Here is a 23,776-nt window from a genome sequence, read left to right as displayed (position 1 = left end):
ATTCACAATTACTACTGTGCTTTAGCCTTCCCGCAGTGACGCTAGGAAAGGACACCTGTGCTGGAGGTGAGCATTCTCTTCAGGTTTGCACAGGGTAATATGGGAGTGTTGCCGTTGGTAGCTGTCTGCAGCCTAGGTTGGAATGTAGAGTCAAAGAGAATCCTATCTACTGACTAGCATTCATGGTGCTGGATCGCAATCATGGATATATCAACCCGTTACAAACCCTTTGACCTACAGCAGCGACGTGTCTGCAAGATAAACTGGTACCACAGTTGCACAAATGTTATGGAACAACCAACCATTTTTTTTTATTATTATTATTGAATTTAAGGTCCAACCAATGAGATGGAACCCAATCCCTGACACTGCTAAAGAGGTCAAGAACCTGGGACTAGATAAGCCTTGGGACTGGGGGAAAACCTAATACTACTATTCTGCTAAAGGAATATGGCAATAAATGACTCCTAACAACAGACCGCTATAACCATAGATCATTGCCGACTCAACTCACATTAGAAAATGTCTTGCAGTGGATGGGAACAAACACAGAGACCCACAATTGGACAATACACAGAGATTGGGATATTTTGAACATACATTCCTAAATGGGATGTTTTCACTACCCTGTCCTCCATCAGCACCACCAGTGCTGGGAAATCTGCAGGGAAGGAGAGGTGGAAAGGTTGTAAGAGCCAAAGGTGATGGATGGCTCCAAGGTCATACAACATATATCCTACATACAACATATATCCTACATACAACATATATCCTACATACAATAGGACTAGTACACATATAAACTCACAGAGTCCATGAAAGCACACACAAGCACAGGTTCAAGCTAGATAGGATTTCAGTACCGAGAGGAGGGAGAGGATACCTGGTCCCACCTCAAACCTAGATATCATCTGTAATTGATTTCCACTCACAAAGGGGAAATCAGTTTTCTCTGATAGATTGTCACTGGCTGTATGAACCACACTGTAGGCATGCCCCATGTCCAGAAGGAGTTGGCCAGCACAAAATGTACTCAACAGAATTTTTGTGAACCTTTTGATTCATTTTGCCATTTTGGCTTTTTTTCTTTCTTTCTTTTTTAATCTTACTGGGTTTTTTCTTTTTGCTTTTTTATTTTTTGTTTCTTGGTTTTTGCTCTGTTTCAAAAGAGAAGAAAGAGAACATAAAGTTGGGTCAGTGGGAAGGTGCATATGATCTGAGAAGGGGAAACATGCTCAAACATATTGCATAAAATGCTAATTAAAACTGAAATGAAGTTACTATTCATCGAAGGTAAAAAGAATAAATCTAAAAGAGACAAACGAAGCAGCAGGTGCGTCTGTGCCAGGCACTATGCTGGATGCTATAATCCCACCTACTTCAGTACTACAAGTAACTTTCAGCCTTCTAGAGGAGGAAACAGAGCCTCAGAGGCTGAGAGTTTTTCCTCACTCCTCCAAGCTACTTACTGCCTATGAATAGTACTTGTCCAGTCCCACCATTGTTCCAAGCCTCCTACAGCACCAGAGGGCAGCGGCTGGAGCAGAAGTAGCCCAGGGACATAGGAACTGAGTCAAAGAAGACTTGGATAAGGACATAAACTATTCTCTACCTGTAGTAACTGGTAGCTAGAGTAAACCCACCAATTTTTGCCTCATGCAGTGTCCTTGGACTCAGTGCTAGAGAGAGGAGATGGAGAGATTTCCCTGGAGGATGGCAGTCCCCACTGCAGCTTATAACCTAAGGAATTGCTGTCACTGAGACACTGGGAGGAGTCATGTTTATAGACTGACCACACACATGGATAGCAAGAAGCAGTAGGGACCACATACCTCTGAGGGAGGTTACATGACATCCATCCATCCATCCATCCATCCATCCATCCATCCATTTTTCCATCCATCCTTCTATCGACTCATGCACAATCTCTATGCCAAATACAAGCCTGTAGTTTTGAGAGGCAAAAAAGGCCCTGTGAAACCCTTCTTCCAAAAATACCGCTTCCAAGAAAATACAAACGTGTATGTGCATGTGTGCACACATCCTGGCCAATGTCTGTGTTGATGCATATGCATCGGGAAGTGTGAAGGAGTTGTCGATTGACCTTGACCCCTCCATGCAAGCCACAGGGTTTGTCAGAGGTAGTTCTGGGGCCTTGGTGAGGACTGCAATAATCAAGCAGCTACCAGGCTGGGGAGATGAGCATCCTGGCTGTTTCTCTCTGGAACTGATGCTTTGCTTTGCTCTGTTCTCTGATCTGGACCCTGGATTCTATTCAATAGACCTCACTTACATACTCTGGAGGAACCAGTAGACAGGCAGGAATGCAGGAGCCAAGCCTCCACTGGCTTTGGTTCAGAATCCCAAGGAGAAAACAAACCATTAGGGTTGGAATTCATTTCTAGTGTTACCAGGTCAGCCCTGGTGTTCCGCAACCCTCTTTCCTATGTTGCCTCCACCCATGCAAAAAAAAGCAAGGAACTTTAAACAGCTTTTTAAAGGGTTTGTGGAGGCTTCTTGCACATCAAATGGTTCTTCATAAACAACATTTTAATGATTTCTGTGTAAACAAATCAGAAACATATGGATTAAATTTTCTTCAAGATATACACATGTAATTAAGGGGGAAAGTGCTTGGCAAAATGCATTTTGCATTTTATCAAACTCAACATTTGAAAAATAGGTTGAGACATCTGACAGATGTAAAACCAGAGACGCAGCCTGTCCTACAGCTCATACTCGTCTTCCGAGCAGAAGAACGGAGTCTGCCTCATTAGGTCTTGGCTCTGCCTCTGCGCTGTCTAGAAGAACCTGCTGCACTGTAGCAGACAAACCGTTCCTCTGACTCTGCAACAGCGGGGCTGGGTCTTCCAGGAGCTTTTTTTTTTCATTTTGCAGCACAGCATAGTCCGATGGCCCATACTTGATCTGACTGGTATGTTTCTGGGAAGTCTAGCACATAAAGGACTATCCTAGGCTACATCCTGCAATTCACACCTTCCCATCAGCTCGGCTGGGGTAGTGTATCCTGTCATCCCCCTCCATGAATGAGCAATGAGAGGAAGAAGCAAAACTGGGCACTTCCTGATCCTTCTCTTCTTCCGTGCATGGATTAAGTGCAACTGTGTCTTTGGTTGTACCCTTCACTCATTTGTTCCTTGCAGGAGGAATCTGTCGTCTGTGTACCGTATCCAGGGCAATGTATTGGGCTCCTTATTTTACTAGTTCTAGATAGCACTTGCAACTCTGGGACTCCGGGCCCCTAGGTGTTACACCATTTCCCTCTAGTCCTGGGTCATGCATATCCCTCTCCCTTGATGTTCTCCAAGCAAGGCCCAGACTCTTCTTCCTTCTCAGTCTTCTTCAGGGTGAATACATCCCAGGGTACATGACATAATTATTCCTGGCCAAATTGTTAACTAGCCTTCTGGTTTCCATGAGCTTCTGATGGCTCTCCCATCCTCCCATGCCTGACTAGACTTCTGAGACTCAACGGATCATGTCTTGAACTATACCAGAATCTGCAAGAGCCCAACCCCCCATGCTCAGCACTCCAGCCCCACTAACCAAAACTCTTCCAGTGATGCGGGGTGTCCTTACACATGCTAAAAATATGTGCTGCTTTTGTTGGTTGGGTAATAAAGCTGCTTTGGCCTATGGCAGGGCAGAATTTGGCTAGGTGGGAAATCAAAGCAGAGATACAGGGAAAAGAAGGTGGGGTTAAGGGAGATACCAGCAGCTGCCAGAGGAGAAAGATGTCATACAGTCTATGGTGAACCACGGGCCACATGGAGGTACAAAGATGAATAGAAATTGGTTAATTTAAATGTAAGAGCTAGCCAGTAATAAGCCTGAGCCATCAGCCAAACAATTTTAATTAATATTAAGTCTCTGAGTGATTATTTTATAAGTGGCTGCAGGATTGGGCGGGACAATAGAAAAGCTTTGGACTATACCCCATTGTCAGAGTTTAGCTCCTCAGTATCTTCCAAAAGACCCACTTCCTAATGCCACTCACCCTGTGACGAAGTGTTAACCATGAACTTTAAAGGACACGTACATTTAAATCACAATGTTTGCACTACATGGCCACCATGTGCCAGACAGCCTTACCTATGCTTTTTAACAAAGCCTCCTCAGGCATGGCATCATTATCCACTCAAACTCATGGCTGAAGAAAATGGGATGCACACTTGTATATAGTCATGGATGTGGTTGTGGGGTTAGTCATGGAGACATGAGAATCTCAGCAGGCAGTTCTGAAGCTAGCTCCAGCCCCTTGCAGCTCCCACTCCACACAACCTTATTCTAAACCTTCTTTCTTTTGCAGAAAGTTTATAAACCACCCAATATCTTTTCTTTTTGAGTCAGCCAGAGTATGTCTCTCTTGCTTACAAAAACCATGGAATGTCATAATTCTGGCTGACTAGGACAGCAGACATCAGCAAATAACCTGAATGGGGGGTCAAGACAAAGGGGCACTAGGCTGACTCTTCCCTGCCCTCAGAGGAAGAATGAAGGCACAGAAGCAACACAGGCCCAGGACAAACACATGCTTACAGAGGCATGCTCACAGAGGCATGCATATTACCAAGGTCTGGAGGAACAAAGAAGTCTATGCTGGAGCTGATTTTAAAGGATGGGGCACCGGAGAAGCAGAGAGAGGGAAGGGAAGGGTTGTAGGAATTAATGGTGAGTGCTGAAAGGAAGAGAAAGGCATGTGGAAGGGATGGAGGAGCTATCACTGGGCAAACAGAGGAGATAAATGGAAACCATGGAGTTGATTTGGGGAACAGGGCATCTTCTTCCACACACATACTGGAGCAAGCACATATGTATACAGTGCCCCACACATAATACCTAATATGTACAGGTATGTCTCCATCTATATGTGGCATGTGCTTATAAATCTTGCATGCTTTCACCTTCTTAAAGTGTGCCATACTGGTGATCCCTTGGTCCTCATACACTCCAAGATACCTATGAATGTAACCCAATGCAAAATCAAAACCTTAGTGAAACCCTATGAAATTAATTTGTGTTTGTTTTTATAAGTCCCCTGTGGATTTCTTGGGTGGTGAGTTTTGTAAATTGCATGGTGCTGCAATGTCAAAGGTTGGACCTGCCTACAAGGTACTCAACAAACAGTGCAGGGTTTTCCAATCCCCTGCCAGATCACTGGCAGCTACGCAGACGCTTCTACCCTGTGCTTCACTTCTGGAAGACACTTACAGCTCTAAGGGTCTAGATGTTCCTGTCTCCAAGAGTCAGACTCACAGCCCCTAGTGATCTGCTAAGAATAGTTAGTAATGACTCTACCATATTTAAAGCCTAAGAATACTCAAAGGCTTGTCTAAAGAGCCCAGAAAATCCAGCTCTTTGGAGCCCCCGTGGGACCGCACACCCATCACCACGGGTGAAAGTGCAGTATCTTCTATACCTAAGAGAATGGCAACCACAGAGTGGCAACCACAGGGAGAATCACTGGCCTGGTTGCTAAGGAAGCAGAAAGCAGAGGAGAGACATTTTGGAGTTATCTGCCACTTTTACCTAGAGTGGGAAATTCTGCCCAGCACTGAAGCAAGCACACAGCAGCGACTAGGGAGCATCAGACAGACACTGCCGTGTGCTCACAAGTTCAGCCTGCTGGGGGAGAAGAACTATGTGCTGGTTCCTTTTGTCAAAGGCAAGATTCCACCCCAGGGATGTGAGAGCCAGTAACCAAGCCCAGAACCTATATTCTGAGTACATGCCATCAGTAACCAGATCTAAGTGGGGGGCCTTCTAAACATGAAATATATTTCTGCAGCTTGAAAAGAGACTTTGGGAGGCTGGTTTGAGTTAGAGTAGAGTCAAGAATTTTCTTTAAGTCCCCCTCTCTCTCCTATGGGCAGTAACTCCCTGCCTGGCTGAGACAAGATATAGCCCATGGCAGACCCTGGTTCACTTTCCACAGCCTGGCAGGGTGACAGCTGAACCTGGGGAGGAGATGACAGGCAGGTCCCATGAGGACTGCCAAGGATGGCTTAAATCTATTTAACTCCTATACCTCAAACTCTCAGACTGTCAGGACTCTGCCTAGCAGTCTTCACGAGGCTATTGGAAAGCCTGTGTGAGCAATGGCAATGCAAGCCCTTCTGCACCACTCCCATCAGAGGGTACAATTAGGTCTTTAAATCCTAGGGTACAATTAAATCTCTATCATGGTGCTAACGGCTCAAGCAACCTTGAAGTCACTGTCATGTTTTAAAAGACTATTTTGGATTGTTTCATGCCTGAAATTACTCTATAAAATCATGTTCATTTTTCATCTTCTGTTCAGAACATATTTAACGCTAGAAATGGCTTTTCCTGCTAACTACACTGCACAAAAAGACAGTTTCATTTAAGTCTTCGTCGGCTATTACTACTCTGCTGGTCTAACTTCTATCGGGCAATGCGGAATGCCAAACTCTCCATTTGGGTCCTAAGGATCCCAGACATGGCCCAACCCCAAGTTCTTTAAAGGCAGTATAGATTGCTATCGCCTTTCAAAGGGGGATTGAGGAAGAAAGGCTATTCCCTGGACTTTGCTGTCCTATGACTCTGCAGAGATGCAGTTACAATGTGATGCCCAGTCTCCAGTTATCTCACTAGCAGGCTACAACTTCTCTGAAGAAGGTGGTTATGTTTGCTTCACTATGGGATCCATAATAACTGTCAGAAAAATTAATGACATGGAAATTGCTTCCCTGAACTCTGAAGGGCAAGTAATAGGCAAACCATGAAAGGGAGCTAGTAAGTGTCCAGCCACAAGACACAGGCACAAGAAAAATGTTCTTGAGCTTGAGTTGGAAGCTTATGGTTGACCAGGCCCCTCAACTGGTGATTCAGAGCAATCCGGAAGCGAATACGCTTGTAATTTCCCCCAAATTGACAGTTTAGTGCATAGAGCTACACCGATATCATCCTATATTCTCTGACTATGTAGCCCAGGTTGATTTAGAAGAGGAAATAAATATTCCTGCTTCTTTTCCCTCCAAAGTGCTGGAGTTGTATGTGTGTGTCACCATAGCCAACTTGTACACAATCATTATTTCCGTCAGAGAGGGGAGGAACCATAATCTTAAGGGGAGGAGTCATCACTGGAAGCAGGTGTAAGGAGGAGATTAGTCAGCGACATTGGATGTCAGTGCCCAATCCTCAGCCACTGAATTTCCAACTCAAATGGGCAGACAGGAATGTTGGGAAAATAACCTCAGTGTCCACATGAAGAATGGATTTGGGGGAGTCAGGCCTGGACACACAGAACCTTGTTATGTCCACACTTCTCTATGCTGAAAGGGAAGAGGACAGCACACAGCTTGCCCCTCAGCCACCCACAGAAGCTCCCCAATCCTTAAACACCATCAAGGAAGGACAGTAGAAAAAAAGAAAGGATCGTAAGCATGTGGGGTAATCTTACAGATAAAGGTGTTAAACGAAACAGGCATGCTTCCAACTAACACAGTAGTTAACCAGTTGTAACAGAGACTGCAAGGCAGGTGGAGCCAAAGATACTTACAGAAAAGGCCTGCTGATAGCTGAACTGCACATTCACATAAAGAAGAGAGCATCCAGGCAGACAGGTTCATGTTTGACCAGCCCAGAGGACGCTTGCAATAGTTGATATACTTAGTGTGTATATCTTTACCCTCTAATAGGAGCAGTAGCAAGGAGTCTTACCTTTGTTATACATGTTCGTTGGCACCTGGACGTCACTCAGACTGATGTTCACAGGCAAATTATTAAAGTGGTCGTTGGGGGCTAAGATGAATTCTTTTCCCAGTTCCAAGAAGTTCCCGTCTTTGTCCCTTTCATTGATCAGCACGGCATTGAAGTATTCATACTGGAAGAGAAAGTCGGACGGTATTAGAGGTCGGTGACTCGGATATAAGGGTTAGAAACTCCATCCCAGCACTCGGGAGGCAGAGGCAGGTGGATCTCTGTGAGTTCGAGACCAGCCTGGTCTACAAGAGCTAGTTCCAGGACAGGCTCCAAAGCCACAGAGAAACCCTGTCTCGAAAAACCAAAAAAAAAAAAAGGGCTGGAGAAATGGCTCAGAGGTTAAGAGCATTGCCTGCTCTTCCAAAGGTCCTGAGTTCAATTCCCAGCAACCACATGGTGGCTCACAACCATCTGTAATGAGATCTGGTGCCCTCTTCTGGCCTGCAGACATACACACAGACAGAACATTGTATACATAATAAATAAATATTTTTTTTTAAAAAAAAAAAAAACCAAAAAAAAAAAAAAAAGAAACTCCAGGCAGACCTGGGCACTCATAGTGTGCACCTCCTGCTTTTGTGACACCCCTCTGCTCATGGAAAGAGTCTCAAAATCTTTGCTGTATTTGCATGGGTGCCACAGCATTAAAGAAATATTTGCCAAAGTTATTCAATAGACTCGAAAAAAAAAAAACCTTTATGTGAACACAGAGAAAATTGCTGTAAAACATTTTAGTCTTTGTAAGTTGAAGATAAAACATGTCCTAAAGTAGCTTACAAATTTAAGTTGAATGTGGTTAAAAAAAAAACAAGGAATAGGAACATGTATATTCCCAATTTCCTGAGAAATTATCATACTGATTTCCAGAGTGGCTGTACAAGTTTGCATTCTCACCAACAATGAATGAGTGTTCCATATCCTCTCCAGAATAAACTATTATTGGTATTTTTTATCTTAGCCATTCTTATTGGTGTAAGATGGTATCTCAGAGTCGTTTTGATTTGCATTTCCCTGATGGCTAATGGATCGCACTAGGAAAAACATCCTGAGAGAGGTAACTCAGACCCAGAAGGATGAACATGGTATGTACTCACTCATGAGTGGATTCTAGCTGTAAAGCAAAGTATAATATGGCCCTAGAGAAGCTAAGTAACAAGGAGAACCCTAAGAAAAACATATATAGATCCTCCTGGAAAGGGGAAATAGACAAATCTCCTGACAACATTGTGAGCATGGTGGTGGGGGGAGAAGGGAAGGCAGAAGAGAAGGAGCACGGGAGGGGGAGGAGGGAGGAGAACTTGAGGGAACAGGATATTTGAGACGGAGGAAAAACAGAGATGGAAAGCAAGGAAAGAGATTAATTGCTTGAGAGAGCCATTATGGGGCTAGCAAGAAACTTGGCACTAGAGAAATTGCCAGGACTCCACAAAGATGACCCTAGCTAAGACCCTAAGCAATAGTGGAGAGAGTGCCAGAACTGGCTTTGCCCTGTAGTCAGATTGATGAATATCTTAAATATCACCACAGAAACTTTATCCAGCAACTGATGGAAAGAGAGGTAGAGACCAGTAGCAGGGCACTGAGCTGACCTCTCAAAGTCCAGTTGAAGAGTGGGAGGAGTGAGAATATGAGCAATGAGGTCAAGGCCAAGATGGGGACACCCACTGAAACACTTTACCTGAGCTACTGGGAGCTCACCAACTCCAGCTGGACAGGGAAGGAACCAGCATAGGACAAAGCTAGACCCTCTGAATGTGGGTGAAAGTTGTATGGCTGGGGCAGACTGCAGGGCCACTGGCAGTGGCACCAGGATTTAACCCTACTGCTTATACTGAACTTTTGGAGCCCTCTTTGGAGCATCTCTTTGGAGAGATACCTTGCTCAGCCTGTTTACAGAAGGGAGGGCCTTGGTCCTTCCCCAAAACAATGTGCCTTACCATCTTTGAGGAGTGGATGGGGAATGGGGTTGGAAGAAAGGTGGAGGTAATGGGAGGAGAAGAAGGAGTGGGAACTGGATTTGTATGCAAAATGAAAAAAAGATAGTTTGCTTTCTTTTAAAAAAATACAAAAAAGAAAGAACATAAATTAATAGATTTAAATGTAAATCTATGCCTTTTGTTAGGCATTAGGTTCTTGGATATAGAAGCACTAATCAAAAAACAGTTTGGGGGACTTTATAAAAATTCAAAAATTTCTCAAAATTAAGTTCCTCATGATGAAATAAACAGGGAAGTCACTGCTAAGGAAAAGCAATCACGTGCAGAAAGCCGCCAGTGGCTTTCCCCAACAATCTGAACTCAAGTGATTCACTTAAATTCCACTCACAATATGGGCACATGTTCCAAAAGAAGGTATATGAACAGCCACTGTGCAGGCTAAAATATGTTCGACATCATTAGCCATTGGGGAAGTGAGAAATAAAACCTCGATCACACACCGTTTCACACCCAAGGGAAAGCTAAAATAAAACTCTGACATTAAAGGTTGCTCTGATACTCAGTAACCAGAAATCTCATACAGTTGCTTGGGAAAATATAAAATGCCATGAATATTTTAGAAAAATATTTTGTGCTTTCTCACAAAGTAAAACATATCCCACCCTACGACCCAGCGGTCCCTGCCTTTAGGGAAATGAGAACATACATACGCCCACAAGAAAATACTTATGTGAATGTTCACAAAGTCCCTTTCATAGCAGCCCCAAAATAGAAATAAGCCAAATATCCCAAGAGATGCAGGGATAAATGAGTCTTTGATATCTTCATGCAGTGGGTTACCATTTGAGAGCAAATTACTGATCCACTGAATACATGAAAAGAAGGTTGGGTGCATTGTGGGCACACATGTGAGATTCCATTTATTGTGAGTTCTGGAGAGGGCAAGGTGACTCTACAATTTTGAGGCAGGGTGGGGGTATTGAGAAACTTCCCATGTAGTGTAGAGTGGGCCACACAGTTATATACATTTCTCAGTATTCATTGACTTGAATATTTAAAATAAAATAAAACAAATGTTTTACTAAATAGGAATTGATGTCTCAAAAATAGCCATTAAATCTTTTAGTTGTTTTTAATATTAGCAATTCATGAATTTTATTTTTACCTATTTTTACGTGTATATGTATGGTGTATGTATGTATAATCACATGTGTGGGCATACATGGTGTGCGTGCACGTGGTTATACACTTAGGTGGAGGCCAGAGTTGACAACTAGTGCGTTCCTTGATCTTTGTATACCTTATGTACTAAAGCTAGAGCTGTCGATTAACCCAAAGCTCATGCCTTTTAGTCTAGCAAGCTGGGCTGCCGAGAACCCTCCCTCCCCTTCTCAACCTAGAGAGTGCTGGGATTACAGGCATGCATCCCATCTGCCTGACTTTTCCATGCATGCTGAGGACTTGAATCCTGGTCCTTATGCTTACATGGTGAGCATTTTATCCAATGAACCACCTTGCTAGACCCCAGTTCATGAATGTTATAGATTCAGAATTTAAATGAACAATGCCCCCACTCTTGTTTTTTAAAAGCATCATTTTCTTGATAAGTACCATAAACAAAAGTAGCCGAATCTTTCCCCTGAAACCAAAACCTTGATCACCAGGATCACGAGGGATGCTTATGAGGGAGGACTCTGCTTTCTAAGTATCTCCCAAGGGCAGCACAGACTGCCAGACTTTCTCAAGCTCAAACTTTCATCTCCCTGCTCCCATGGGACTGATAGCTCCACTCACAAAACAAAGCCATGACCTGCTCCCCAAATCACAGTGCAGCTGTGGCTCGCATATCATGCAGGCAGCTTCTAAACGTCCACGTAACTGGTTAATACTCAAGACTCAGGATACACATGAAGTAAGGATGGAAACAGAACAACACTCTCCTTAGTGTGGACCCATCTTTTATCAAGGACAACTGTGTTTGGCTTGTCCTGCCTGAGTCCATGTGTCCACCTGTCCTGATCTGGAAAAGTCTGCCTTATCATAAGCAAGGAGCAATATTCCTCAGGGAGGTGGGAGACCATGTGCAGTCAAGCCTAGTGGACTGATTTCGATCCTTAGGACCTATGTGGTAGAAGGAGAGAACCGGCTTCTGCAAGCTGTCTTCTGACCTCTATTCTCATGAACATAAATGCACATAAAACAATAGCAATAATAAAATAATAATTCCCCAGGCCTCAGAAGACATTGCTGCCATCACCAGGCTCAACTCTGATCATGTGATTGAGGAAATCGCATGCCTAGTCCACATTTCCTTAACATTGTAACTCTTGCTCACACACTCAGTGTCTTTGGTGAGTATGTTGGATGACCTACTAGATGTGGCAGGAGCACGAAGGATATGGATACAGGAGACCAAATGTAGCATGCAAAATACAAGACCTAAAGTGGCAAGAGTATTGCTCTGAGAGCTTGCCCTGGTCAGAGGATGAGGGATGTGGTGGTTCTCTAAGGGAGTGTCTTAAGTTCTTCTATAGGACAGGGCAGCCAGGCTTTTCTGGCAACAGTTAGGCAGCAAACATCTCGGGCTTTGGAGTTTTTGCTTCAGCACTTCATACACAACAAATTGATCCATTAAAACTTGATTTAGCTCTAGTTTACATGTTGAGCAGAAGATGTGAGCTTCAGTGTGTAGTTGCCCAGTCCCACACTGGAGTACTTTGGGGCTTGGGAGAGACAGAAATAAAATAGCACAGAATCCTTGGGTAGTGGAGATCTCCAAAGGCATCTGGGAACGGGGTATACGAAACTGGAGGCCTGGGCTATGTGGAGGAAAGACAGAAATAATTAGGCTAAAAACCCGTATGGGGAGGATGAAGACACACAGTCTCCCAGGCTAGCTGATGTGTGGGTAGAGAGGTGATAGCTCAGAGAAGAAGGCTGAAGGGGCCAGGGCAGAGCATCCCAGATGTTAGATGAAGAAGAGCCTGGACATTTTTGGTTGTACTAATTTTGATTGGCTGAGTCATCTCCCCATCCCTCATTTTCTAGATTTTATTTTTGATATGCAAGCATCCTTTCCTTTTGGAGGGTTTTGAGCAGCATCTCCAACATAGATATTTGTTTGGAAGTCAATTTGTGCTACTATCTAAATATTACACTAACATGCACACATCATAAAACACCTTGAAAATTTATATACAAGCCGGGCCTTGTGGTGGATGAAGACTGATGCAGGGGGATTACAAAATCAAGGCCTCGTTGGGTTACAGAGCAAATTCAAAGTCAGATAACTTTGTCTCAAAATGAGAAACAAAGAAAGGGGCTGTAGCTCAGTGACAGAGCAGGGAACATCTGTGAAGTCCTGTGTTCAATCCCTTGTACACCTAACCAATCAACCAACCAACCAACAAACAAACACAGAAAATGATACTCAAAGTGACTAGAAATAAGAGGCCTCAAAGGATGTCCTGGGGGCTCATCTTGCTCATCTCAGGGACCAGACTTAAATGCTGCATCCTGGTATTTTCTAAGGCGGAGCTGAAAGCTGCAAACCACGCTGCAGAATACTGACAAGGGACCTTTAGTCTAATGATCAAAGTCTGGAAAATACATGGAAAGCCAAGGTTAAGTAACATCACAAAGAGAGCTGGTGAGATGGCATAGGAGAGGAAAGGCGCTTGCCACACAAGCTGCAGACCTGAGTTCAATCCCTGGAAAACATGTAAATAAAGAAGGAGAGACGCAATTTGATGGAGTGGCCCTCTGACCTCTGCATGCATGCTGTGGTATGTCCACCTGCATGTAGCTATCATATATACAATGAGAAATAAATTTAAAATGGTAGATTCTTCTTAATTTTTAATTTTATTTTTATCAAGATTATTCTTTGACCATGTCATATACACAGACAGTGCATTCTCTTCACAAAGCCCTTCCACCATTTTAAAAGCCCCTCTGTCTTTCTAATTTCTAGTTCATTTACAAGTCTTTTTGGTTTTGCTTTGTAGCCCACTACTAAATTTAATTTTATTATATTTATTTGTGTATGTACATGAATGCACATGCGCCACACTGTATGTGTGGAGGTCAGAGGTCAGCTTGCAAGAATCTCTTCTCTCCTGCTTAGCATGGTGGTTCTCACCCTGTGGGTTGCAACACCTTTGGCAAACCTCTGTCTCCAAAACTACTTACATTATGATTCATAACAGTAGCAAAATTACAGTTATGAAGTAGCAACAAAAATAATTGTATGGGTGGAGTCACCACAATTATGAAAAATGTGTCACAGCAGTTGAAGGTTGAAAACCACTGTTTGTAGGTATCAGAGATCCAAGTCAGGTCATCACCACCGGTGGCAGACACATTTCCTCATGGAGCCATTTCTCTGGCCCCTCAGTGTTAGCCAGGGCCATTCGTTGCAAGATTTCTCACTTCAACTCACTTTGAGAATGAACAATGCATACATTAAAGTGATTTGGGACTAGCTGGAATGTCATGTGGAACATTCTCCAAATTCATCTGACAGCGTGTGTGTGTGTGTGTGTGTGTGTGTGTGTGTGTGTGTGTGTGTGTAGATGCTATCTTTTAATTGGTATGCAAATCCTCATGGGAACAGTTCCACACTGCAAGAGTTGTGTCTCTGTCATATACAATGGCATTCCCAGCCCCAGCATGGTGACATCACTGATAAGTTGGTGGCTGATGGACCAGATAACAGTTTCATCCTCCACATGGGTAGCAGGCTACTCCTGGAGTCCACAGACATTGCTCTGTGGTCAGTTTTGTGCATCCCCATGAAGTCAGGGAAGCTTCCAATGGAGCCGTGTGGACTGAAGATAAGGGGAAGCATGGTGGCCAATTTATATCACTTCATGGCATCTGCCACTATTGTGGACACTGGAGTGGTTATCAGAGAAGAGGGATGAGAGGACTGCAGAAGTGACCAGGACCAATGCTCTGCACTGTCACCATCAGGTGAAGAACACTGAGGTTCTGTTATCCATCCCACTGACCTACAGAGGTTCTCTTCTATATTGTTGTTGTTCTATATGGTTGTTGACACAGACCACAGCTACTTTCAGTTCTCACTGGGTTGTCCCGGCCCAGCTGGAGGTGCTACACAACTCATTAGTGGAGCGTGGAAAGGCTCTGTTTGTGTGCCCTGACTGATGGGAAGGCTGTGGCCAACCGAAGCTTTTGAGACAGCATCTCCACCACAAAAACTCAGTCCCTCCTCTGAAATACGGCCCAGTCCTTTCCTGCCACCCACAGCCTTGAAGATCCTTACTCCCCAGTTTAGGGACTGGCAATCTAGAGTGTAAATATTTTAGGTTTTGCAGACCAGACCGTCTATGTTGCAACATACAATTTGGCTATTTTAGTGAAGGCATCCAAGTGCAAGGTATAAACAATGGGATGTGAGTGGGTTCCAATAAAACTTTATTCACAGAAGTAAGCAGCTGACAGAAGACAGCCTGAAAGTTTTCATTTTCTTATGGCCTTTCTAGATTCTTCCTTTGTTCTTTCTGTGTGACAAGAACCTACTCTCCCCCAGCAAGATAGCCCAAGGCAGTACATCTCCACACTGGTAGAACCCAAGTGCAATTAAATTGCATCCCTGGACAGGGCCCAAGCGCTGGGATTCGTTCCGTTCTCGCAAGCTACTCAGTATGCAGCACAGGCTGAGCCATGGTGCTTTGGAGGGTGGTTCTGCTTCTTCCTGCTGGATAAGTCACAAAACAAAGGAGCCTCAAGACACCACTCAAGGACCTGCTTTGTAGGTGGCGAATGTGTGCTGTACAGTTTTCCCTGGTGATTCTTTTCTGCCTTTGGTTGCTTCCTATGTGTGCATGCCACAGACGCAATCCCCTGTAACCTCCCACAGAGCAGGCCTGTACATCACTCCACACTGACTCACCCCTGAACCTGACTTGCGCAACTCAAGAAACTTAGCCTGCAGGGGAGACCCTGGACGCAGTCAAGCACCCTTTCAGTAAGGGACTGTGAGCCAGCTATCTTCAGGGAAAGTGCAGAGACAGATAGACACATGCAATAATAGGGTATTAATGTTCAAGATCATTTATTTTATGCCTTGCCTGTGTTTGCTTCAGTTTTTCCATCTCCATAAGATGGAGAACTGTGAATGCCTTCATTTCTGTGTGCCAAGCTGCTATACAAACACCCAGCAGAACTAGGACAGGTAACAACAAAACGATATCCATGGTAACAAGTTCCACCCCACCTGCAAGGTACAGACTCTCCTATTCTTCTTGAAGCCCTTCTCCTTTTAAGGGACTATCTGGATTTTTTCTTTCTTTTATGGTATTGCCAATACTGGACATCCCTGAAGGATGTATTATGAAAGCTGATCCCATTAGCACCTGTTGACATCATAGATCCCTGGATATCTGAGGCACCTGTCCTTCCCCAAAGCCTCCTTCAATATCCCTACTACAAAACCCATTACCCAGAGGCCTTAGCAGGCATGACCAACAAACAGTCCAGAAGGACATTTTGGTATTTCCAGAAGAATAAGGAGAAACCCTTGAACTGTCTGATTCCCATGTAGCACTTCCTTGAATGTGGATTTCACACTGTAAACCATTCAAGATGCTAGACCCAGCCTATTTGGCCATAAGAACCAGAGCTTGGGAGCTGAGTATACAGGGTAGTACCATGCTGGCTTCCTAAGTCATCCTGAGGTACTCTGACTCAGTTTCATTTTCTGTTGAGTCGAGGGGGTGACATGCCTTCAGATCTTTCTAACGACAGAGTAGGAAGGGATAAAATGTACAGGAGCAGTGGGCACCATGCCAACAATAAGCTCCCCATGTGCTTGGGTCCTCCCCTCTCAAGCTTGTTTTCCAACCTTCTCTTGCTCTGGGATGATAGCCAGCCTTTTACAACTTAGATTAGAAAATAAAAATTAATAGGAAGATTAGTCCCAAATGAGGCGAGCAAACGTCCAGCTCTCCAGATATGCGTTCCCTGTGCATAAGTGACAGAACCCACTCCTCACTCCAGCCCCTCTCAGACGTCTAGAGCCATTTGGTTACTGCTCAATAATCTCATTTTCTCTTCATGGGTGAAAATTGATTTGTAAATGATCTGTTCCAGGATATTTCTGAGGATTAACATTACATTAACTCACTTACATTTCCCCTAGTGTCAGAGTTCCTTTAGGAAGAAGATAATGAATAGCCCTCTTCTGCCATCTGGGATCTGCAGGCTGAGAGCCACTCGCGTCTGTTAATGACCGAGCTGCTTAGACAGACCTTGCGCGGATGCTCTCTGCCAGCCACTCAGCACTCAGTCTTGAGAGCCTCAGGGTGGAGGGTTTGACTCCAGTGCACCAAATTCAAATCCCAGCTCTGCCACTGTGCCGGAACCTCTTCTACCCCGTATTTCAAATGAGTTCACCACCATCCCCGTTACAGTGGAGTTGAAGAGTCAATAAAGAAGGGACAAAGGCTATATATCCTATGCTTAGATCATGGCATAGGGTTCAAATATATAGATATGTAAAATATACATGCCTTTATTGTGACTTAAAGGTGGTCTCATACTGCAAGTTTCCTATGCTTCTAACTACTCTGGCTTACACAGGTGGTGTAATCATTATGACAGTAGAACTGAGGGATGGCAGAGGGAAAAGGGAGGTTTAAAAAGGCAAGGTATACACTGGGGCCTTTGCATTGCAGTGAAAAAAAGGCCCAACAATTAAGGAAGACTTATTCTGTTTCATGGTTTTAGATAGTTAAGTCCTTGGTGGTTCGGCCCTAGGCACTTGGGTAAGAAGACATTGCTATGGCAGGGACTTGGCAGAAGTGCTTCTTCATGGCAGGCAGGAAGCAGGGAGAGGGGATGCCAGAGTCACACTGGCTTTCTCTTGTCCCCACTTTTATGACTTGGTTGTCTCACTCATGGAATGGTGCTAACCACATTTGAAGCAAGTCATAACCATATTGGAAACAAATTCCCATGCCCTGTCATTAATGCTTCCCAAGATGTGCCTCAGTTATCGCTTACGTAATCCTACACCCAGTCAAAGTGACCATACAGATCCACTATCCTGCAAGACAAGTCCTAGGTCAGTACCATCTCTCTCATCTGAACCCTCAGCACCCATCTGGGTCTCCCATTCTCATGTTAGCAAACTGACAACAAAGAAGACTGAGTAAGTGGTTAGATCTGTATACAATCCCCCGGGGGCTTCTTCTGCTCTGAGGTCACAAAACAGCGACCTTTGTCTTTCACGTGCTCACCTGTGAGTGAGCACATGAACATGAAGGACAGCGGGCAGACAGTCAACGTGCACATGCACACACACACACACACACACACACACACACACACACACACACTGTTTTGACCCAACCATCTTCACAGCGCCTATCTAAGCAGAAGTATCCATGGAGGGCTCCACGTGTATGCAGCTACGAGGTATGTTGCACCTGTGTTTGCAAGTGAACCGTTTTACTTCTGATCAGAATGGAGGCAAGGTTATCTGAAAAGCAAATCCATACCTGATTGTCTATATCAAGATTTAGGGGAAAGAAAATAATTGACATCAACCAAGAAAATCCTGCTCAGGCCAACATGAGACTATTGCTTTGGTCTGTACATGTTTCTCTGCCCTGGTTTCAGTAAGAGGCACCTAATCCCCCCTAGGTTTTAATCAAGGGTACCTGTCAGCCATACTTGAAGGAAGAGCATATGACTCAGACTGACCTATGAAATCCTTTTCCAGGGAACGCTCTGAATAATAGGAGACTGTGTTCCCCACATTCATTACCCAAAGGCCAAGACGCCCCACTGCTATTTGGGGCCTTAACATTTTATTCACAATGCAAGAGAACTTCCCTCTTTTCAGAACCATCACAGAGCAAAGGGGGAAAAAGGCCCAGGGTGTCCCTAAGTTTATACCTCTCCATTATGAGACTGTCTTCTTATTACTCGATTCTGTAAACCTAAGAGAGTAGGGGTTAGATGGAGAGGGGAGGATGACGGAGTCAAGTTATACTAAGATGACCTTGGAGCCCACAATCTGATAGAAGGGGCTCCTGTGGAAGTGTTATATCATAATTCAGCTGACTACAGGCCCAAAAGATGTCTACTAACTGTATTATAAAGAAAATTTTTATGACATATGTTTGTGTGTGTGTGTGTGTGTGTGTGTGTGTGTGTGTGTGTGTGTGTGCGCGCGCGCGCGCGCAAGAGAGAGCTCACAAGTGCGTGAGCTCAAGAGTATACTCACTACCGTGTGGAGGTTAGGGAACAAATTGTGGGAGTCAGCTATTTCCATTTGGGTCTCTGGGACTGAACTCAAGTTGTCAGTCCGTGAGCCCCCTCACTGGCCCATACAAAGGGTCTTCTAACATAAAATCATCAATAGAAAAAAAACTCACTGCTGCATGACCTGTGTCCCAGAACATGAACATCTGGGTGCACAAGTCAGTAAACCAGTACACACAACTAATTATCCTACAATGGGCCGCTGTGGTGTCCTGAAAATAGAGTTCCTTGGTCAATCTCTCTATAGATTTGAATCTATAATGAGTAGCAGGCTGTGGAAGAGTAAGGGTTCTTGGGCTTTGGCAATAAGGTGCTATGCATAGTTGAGAGCCTTAACTATAAAGCATTTCTGTGACTTCAGTGTTGCATGTTAATAATATCGACCTGTACTTAAAGTTATCTGGCTAAGTTGTTCTTCAAAGTGATTCACACAATTTCCAATATATTAAAAAATGTGTCTTCACAAAGTGTAATTTAAGAAATAAATCAGCCCTTGTTCCCGCATCACGCTAACTTCGTCATTCTCCCTCAGAAGAGTTAAGAAGCAATTAAAAGATAGACACGAAATATGTGGCCTCATTATCGTGATGATTACCGCAATTTAGAGTATTCTAGTGCTTAATATCCTTGCGGTCCAGTTCCTCTGGTGATTTACTTTATGTTTCTCACAAGATGTTAATTAGAGAAAGAGACAATCAAGGCCACAGGACACAAACCACAGAAGGATATGGTGCTGTCTGCAGTTGCTAAGGTAACAAATTATACCAATGTCTTTTTTAAAAAAATCAATAATTACTGTATTAAACATAGAACTTCCTCTTGGATTTAAAAAAACAAGCAGAAGCTCAGCAGATGTGATGCCCACTAATACTTACAGGGAGGAACCACACTATCAGTGGGCATCACTGGTTATGAAAGGGGTGATGGACATGGGGGTAATAAAACAAACTTTCTAGACATACCAGATGCTATGGTTTAGGGAATTGCACCCCAAAGACTGGAATGTGAAAGGCTAGGTCTCCAAACCGTGGCACTATCGTAGGAGGAATCTGGTTGGCTGGGCACATGCACTTGAGAGGGATAGCGGGTGGTTCTTTCTCTTTCTTTCCTGTTACCATGACATCAGAAGCATCTGCACATATTCCTACCATCATGGTCTTCCTCACCATGGGCTCAAAAGCAATGAGACTCATCAACCGTGGAGTGGAACCTTCAAAGTGGGAGCCAAAATCAACCTTTCCTCTTTTTAATTCATGTGCCTGGGTATTTCATTACGGTAGCAGAAAACTAACTGGCATACAAAGAATATCCAGAAATTCCCCAAACCTAGAAGGGCATTACTTCATTTTCCACACATAATAAGTTCTGTGTCGTCCCAACAATGTTAAGAGTATTTAAAGTTATGCAAAAGGGGCTGAGGCAAATGGCTCAAAGAGCAAAGTATCTGCTACAGGTACAAGGATCTGAGCTCAGATCCTTGACCTACTCACCTAAAACCCGAACACAGCGGTGCAGGTCTGGAATCTAGTACAGGGACAGACCCAAGCATATCCCTAGAGCTCACTGACCAGACAGTCTGGGTTAATTGATAAGATTCAGATTCATTGAGAGAATTTGGCAACACTACTCAAAAATAAGGTAGTAGATCACTCAGGCTGATGTCTTCTCTTAGCCTGCACTATTTATTTTTCTGGTTGTTGTTTTAAATTCATACGATAGCCTACATACTTTTTAAAAAGTAACCATTATAACAAGAGCCAATTTAAGAAAGTTAACAGCCTCCCGAAGTGCCAGGACACTGCTTTGAGAGGAATCTCAGAAAGAAGGGAACTGTATGAACCAGGCAACTGCTCTGCCTGGAAGAGCAAACATCCGCACTTTCGTCCCTCACTGGAGGTTAACCCTCACTGTAGCCTTAATATGATCTGTTCTTGCAGAGTCCTCTGAGAGGCTCAGAAGTGTATCCACCCAATCTGCAGCACTGCTGTTTGCTTTACATGTCTTAAGACTCACAAGACAGAATATACCAGGCTACGCACACCAGGACTCAAGTGTGTGTGTGTGTGTGTGTGTGTGTGTGTGTGTGTGTGTGTAGTCATCCGTTCGTTTCCTAGCCGCCCAATGGTATTCACAGCATACAGAGGGGAATCCCACATGATGTGTGTGTGTGCATACAGATGCAGATGCACAGCAGGCTCTTATAGCTTGGATAATGGTGCCAATACACAAAAAAGCCCCTTAGCTCTAATATTCCCTATGCTATTTTCAACCTCTCCTTTATACATTTCAAATAGCTATGGTATTCTCTGAATCCAAGGTTGTTTAGAAGGACCCCCCAGTCGTCCACTCTATCTCTGTCTGTGTGTGCTACCTGTGTTATGTCAAGATGGTGGGAAGGGTAGAGCTTGCTTGGGTTTCTGTGAATTCAACTACATTTCCCAGCGTTCCTTGCAGTTGATAAGGGCCATGTGACTGGCTTGACCAATGAGTTGTGAGTACAAATACTGTGTGTGTATCACTTCCTTCTTGAGAGGCTTGAGTCCCCATATGGGCTTTTCTCCATCCCTGATGCAATATTTATAATATGAAAGGCACCTGAGTCTCTCAGTCATGCATAGGCAGGGAACTCTTATGAAGTATTACAGTATTACAGGACCACAGTACATTATAGGAAGTCAATTTGTGTGCATGCACACATGAGTCTCTGTGTATGGGGGGGGTGCGGGGGTGTTGTGGGGAGTGTGTGTGGTGTGGGGAGGTGTTGTGGGTGTGTGATATGCGTGTAGTGTGGGGGGACGTTGTGGGGTGTGTGTGTGTGTGTGTGTGTGTGTGTGTGTGTGTGTGTGTGTTCATCTTTGGAGGGTACAGAGTTAGCCTGAGAAATGCTCTGGGAGCCGGCTAAAAACATGAAAAGAAGACGAATGGTATAAATATCTGCCCTAATTTATTCAAATCTGAGAAAATTGAAAATAAACACAAATTACGGGTATTAGTCTTTGTAAAAGAATGTGTTCTGAGATTGGTTCAAACCCTCCCAGTTCCCATTCAGCACTCCCTGCTTGCTAGTAATGACGGCTTTCTAGTTGGTGAAAAGCCCTCCATTAGTTTAAAAGCTCCGATTGTCAAAGCATCAGTGCCTATAAGGGGTAATAAAGAGCAGAATAGCTAAGTGTCATGGAAGTGGAAGCTCTACCATATTAACATTCATGAGTTTAGACACAGCTCCATTCAACAGTATTTAGAGATAAAAATCCAATAATAAAAATTTTAATGTACCGAGAATTTCACAGTTCTCACTCCCTCTTCCCAAGTGAGAATTGCATCTACAGGTCTCATTCACGACATCTTGATTCTGCTCTAATTGTGAGGAAGAAACACCACTAGAGAGCTGTCGATACCGCAAATGCAGTTCGTGGGTTTCGAGCTTTTCTCTACACTGTTATTGATATGTATTTCTTCCAAGTGTTACCTCACAAAGGGAAACTGTTTATCTGCCAAGCTCAACCGAAAGGAATACATGTGCGTGCACGTGTTTGTGTGCGCGTGCACACACACACACAGAGCTGTTCAAGAGAAGAAACTCACTTTAGAAATCCATATATATATTTGCATCACTTAATAAATGTTTTTTATAAACTAAAAGAGCCAAGACAGCAACATGGTGTTGAAGATGTTTGAATGCATTATAAACTAACAGAGACATTGCTTAACCCCTCAAAGGATAACTGCCTCCTCCCAAAAAGCCACACATTAATTCAAATTTATTCACTTCATAAGGCCTATGCAAATGGAATTCCAAAAGCTCATCTAGAGATAGAGTCGCCTGTAGTCAGGGGCAGAATAAACCGAGAATAACTCAGCTTTTCAACCACGCTGGAGCACGGATATGCCGTGTACAATTTCTGGAAAAAGATATAAAGGCTGGGCTTGCAAGAACACATCACTGCAGAGGCGCCAAGTACAGGACCAAGCTTCTGACAAGCTTGGGCTGTTTCCAAGTCTTTGATCTCTCCCCAGGAAGCCACAGAAGGCAGGTCACCAAGAAGCCACCCGAGATTCCAGGGCCATGGCGGAATATTAGCCGCAGGCTTTCCAGAGGGTGGTAATGGAGATCACACAACTTCTCCATCTGCTTGAGGTTTCCAACAAATTCTGCACGCATCCCAGGAGCAAGCTGGAAACACAGTTCTACTTTGGTTGTGTAAAGGAAACATCAGAAAGGAGGGAAGATTTGGGATGAAGCTGGTAGGTCCCCCAAATGCTTTGGAAATAAAATGCGGGTGTGACGTCTCATTTTGGATAAGTTTTCATTATCCAAAGGCAGCTGAGCTGAAGATCACTCTTTCAGGTTTGGCCTCTAGGTTCCCTTCCAGGAAACATGGAAGTTGTACTGTCCACCTCCAGGCAATCAAGTCTTGGAGACCACCCAGAAGTAAGCATCTATCCATCTTGCTCGACCTCCCAACAGAGACATCATCTTGCCCGGAACCTGTCGAGTCCTGGCTCAAAAACATCTGGGGTCATCACAGAGACACATTGTCTTAGCGTCATGAGTCAGAATGCTTGATTTCTTCTAATGATTATTTTCTGTTACCTGCGTGACTCTTCAACATTCTACACCCGGGTTTCTCAAGCTTGCAGCAAACTGTCTCCACCAGACCTTATAGGCTTCCTCGCCTGTCTATAGATTTCAGACTCAGGAGTGTGTCCCCAGGCTTTTCAGACATTGAGTACCATCTGTATCATTGTGGTATACATAAGTACGAGTTCATATTTTCTTGATTTCATATCAAGAATAT

At 44.0% G+C, this 23,776-nt stretch overlaps 1 protein-coding gene across 2 annotated transcripts in view; it reads right to left on the bottom strand.

Annotated features, from left to right (window-relative positions):
* Cacna2d3 (calcium voltage-gated channel auxiliary subunit alpha2delta 3) overlaps window positions 1-23,776 on the bottom strand; it is an 833,716-nt gene that overhangs the window by 485,888 nt on the left and 324,052 nt on the right. For both annotated transcript variants that reach the window (XM_005348768.3, XM_005348769.3), the window contains exon 5: window positions 7,705-7,867. In XM_005348768.3, the coding sequence (XP_005348825.1) occupies window positions 7,705-7,867 (163 nt within the window). The remainder of the gene's footprint in view (window positions 1-7,704; window positions 7,868-23,776) is intronic.

This window comes from Microtus ochrogaster, chromosome 6 (assembly GCF_000317375.1).
Source record: "Microtus ochrogaster isolate Prairie Vole_2 chromosome 6, MicOch1.0, whole genome shotgun sequence".
NCBI classification, from domain to species: domain Eukaryota; kingdom Metazoa; phylum Chordata; class Mammalia; order Rodentia; family Cricetidae; genus Microtus; species Microtus ochrogaster.
This window is presented reverse-complemented; position numbering and strand designations above follow the sequence as displayed.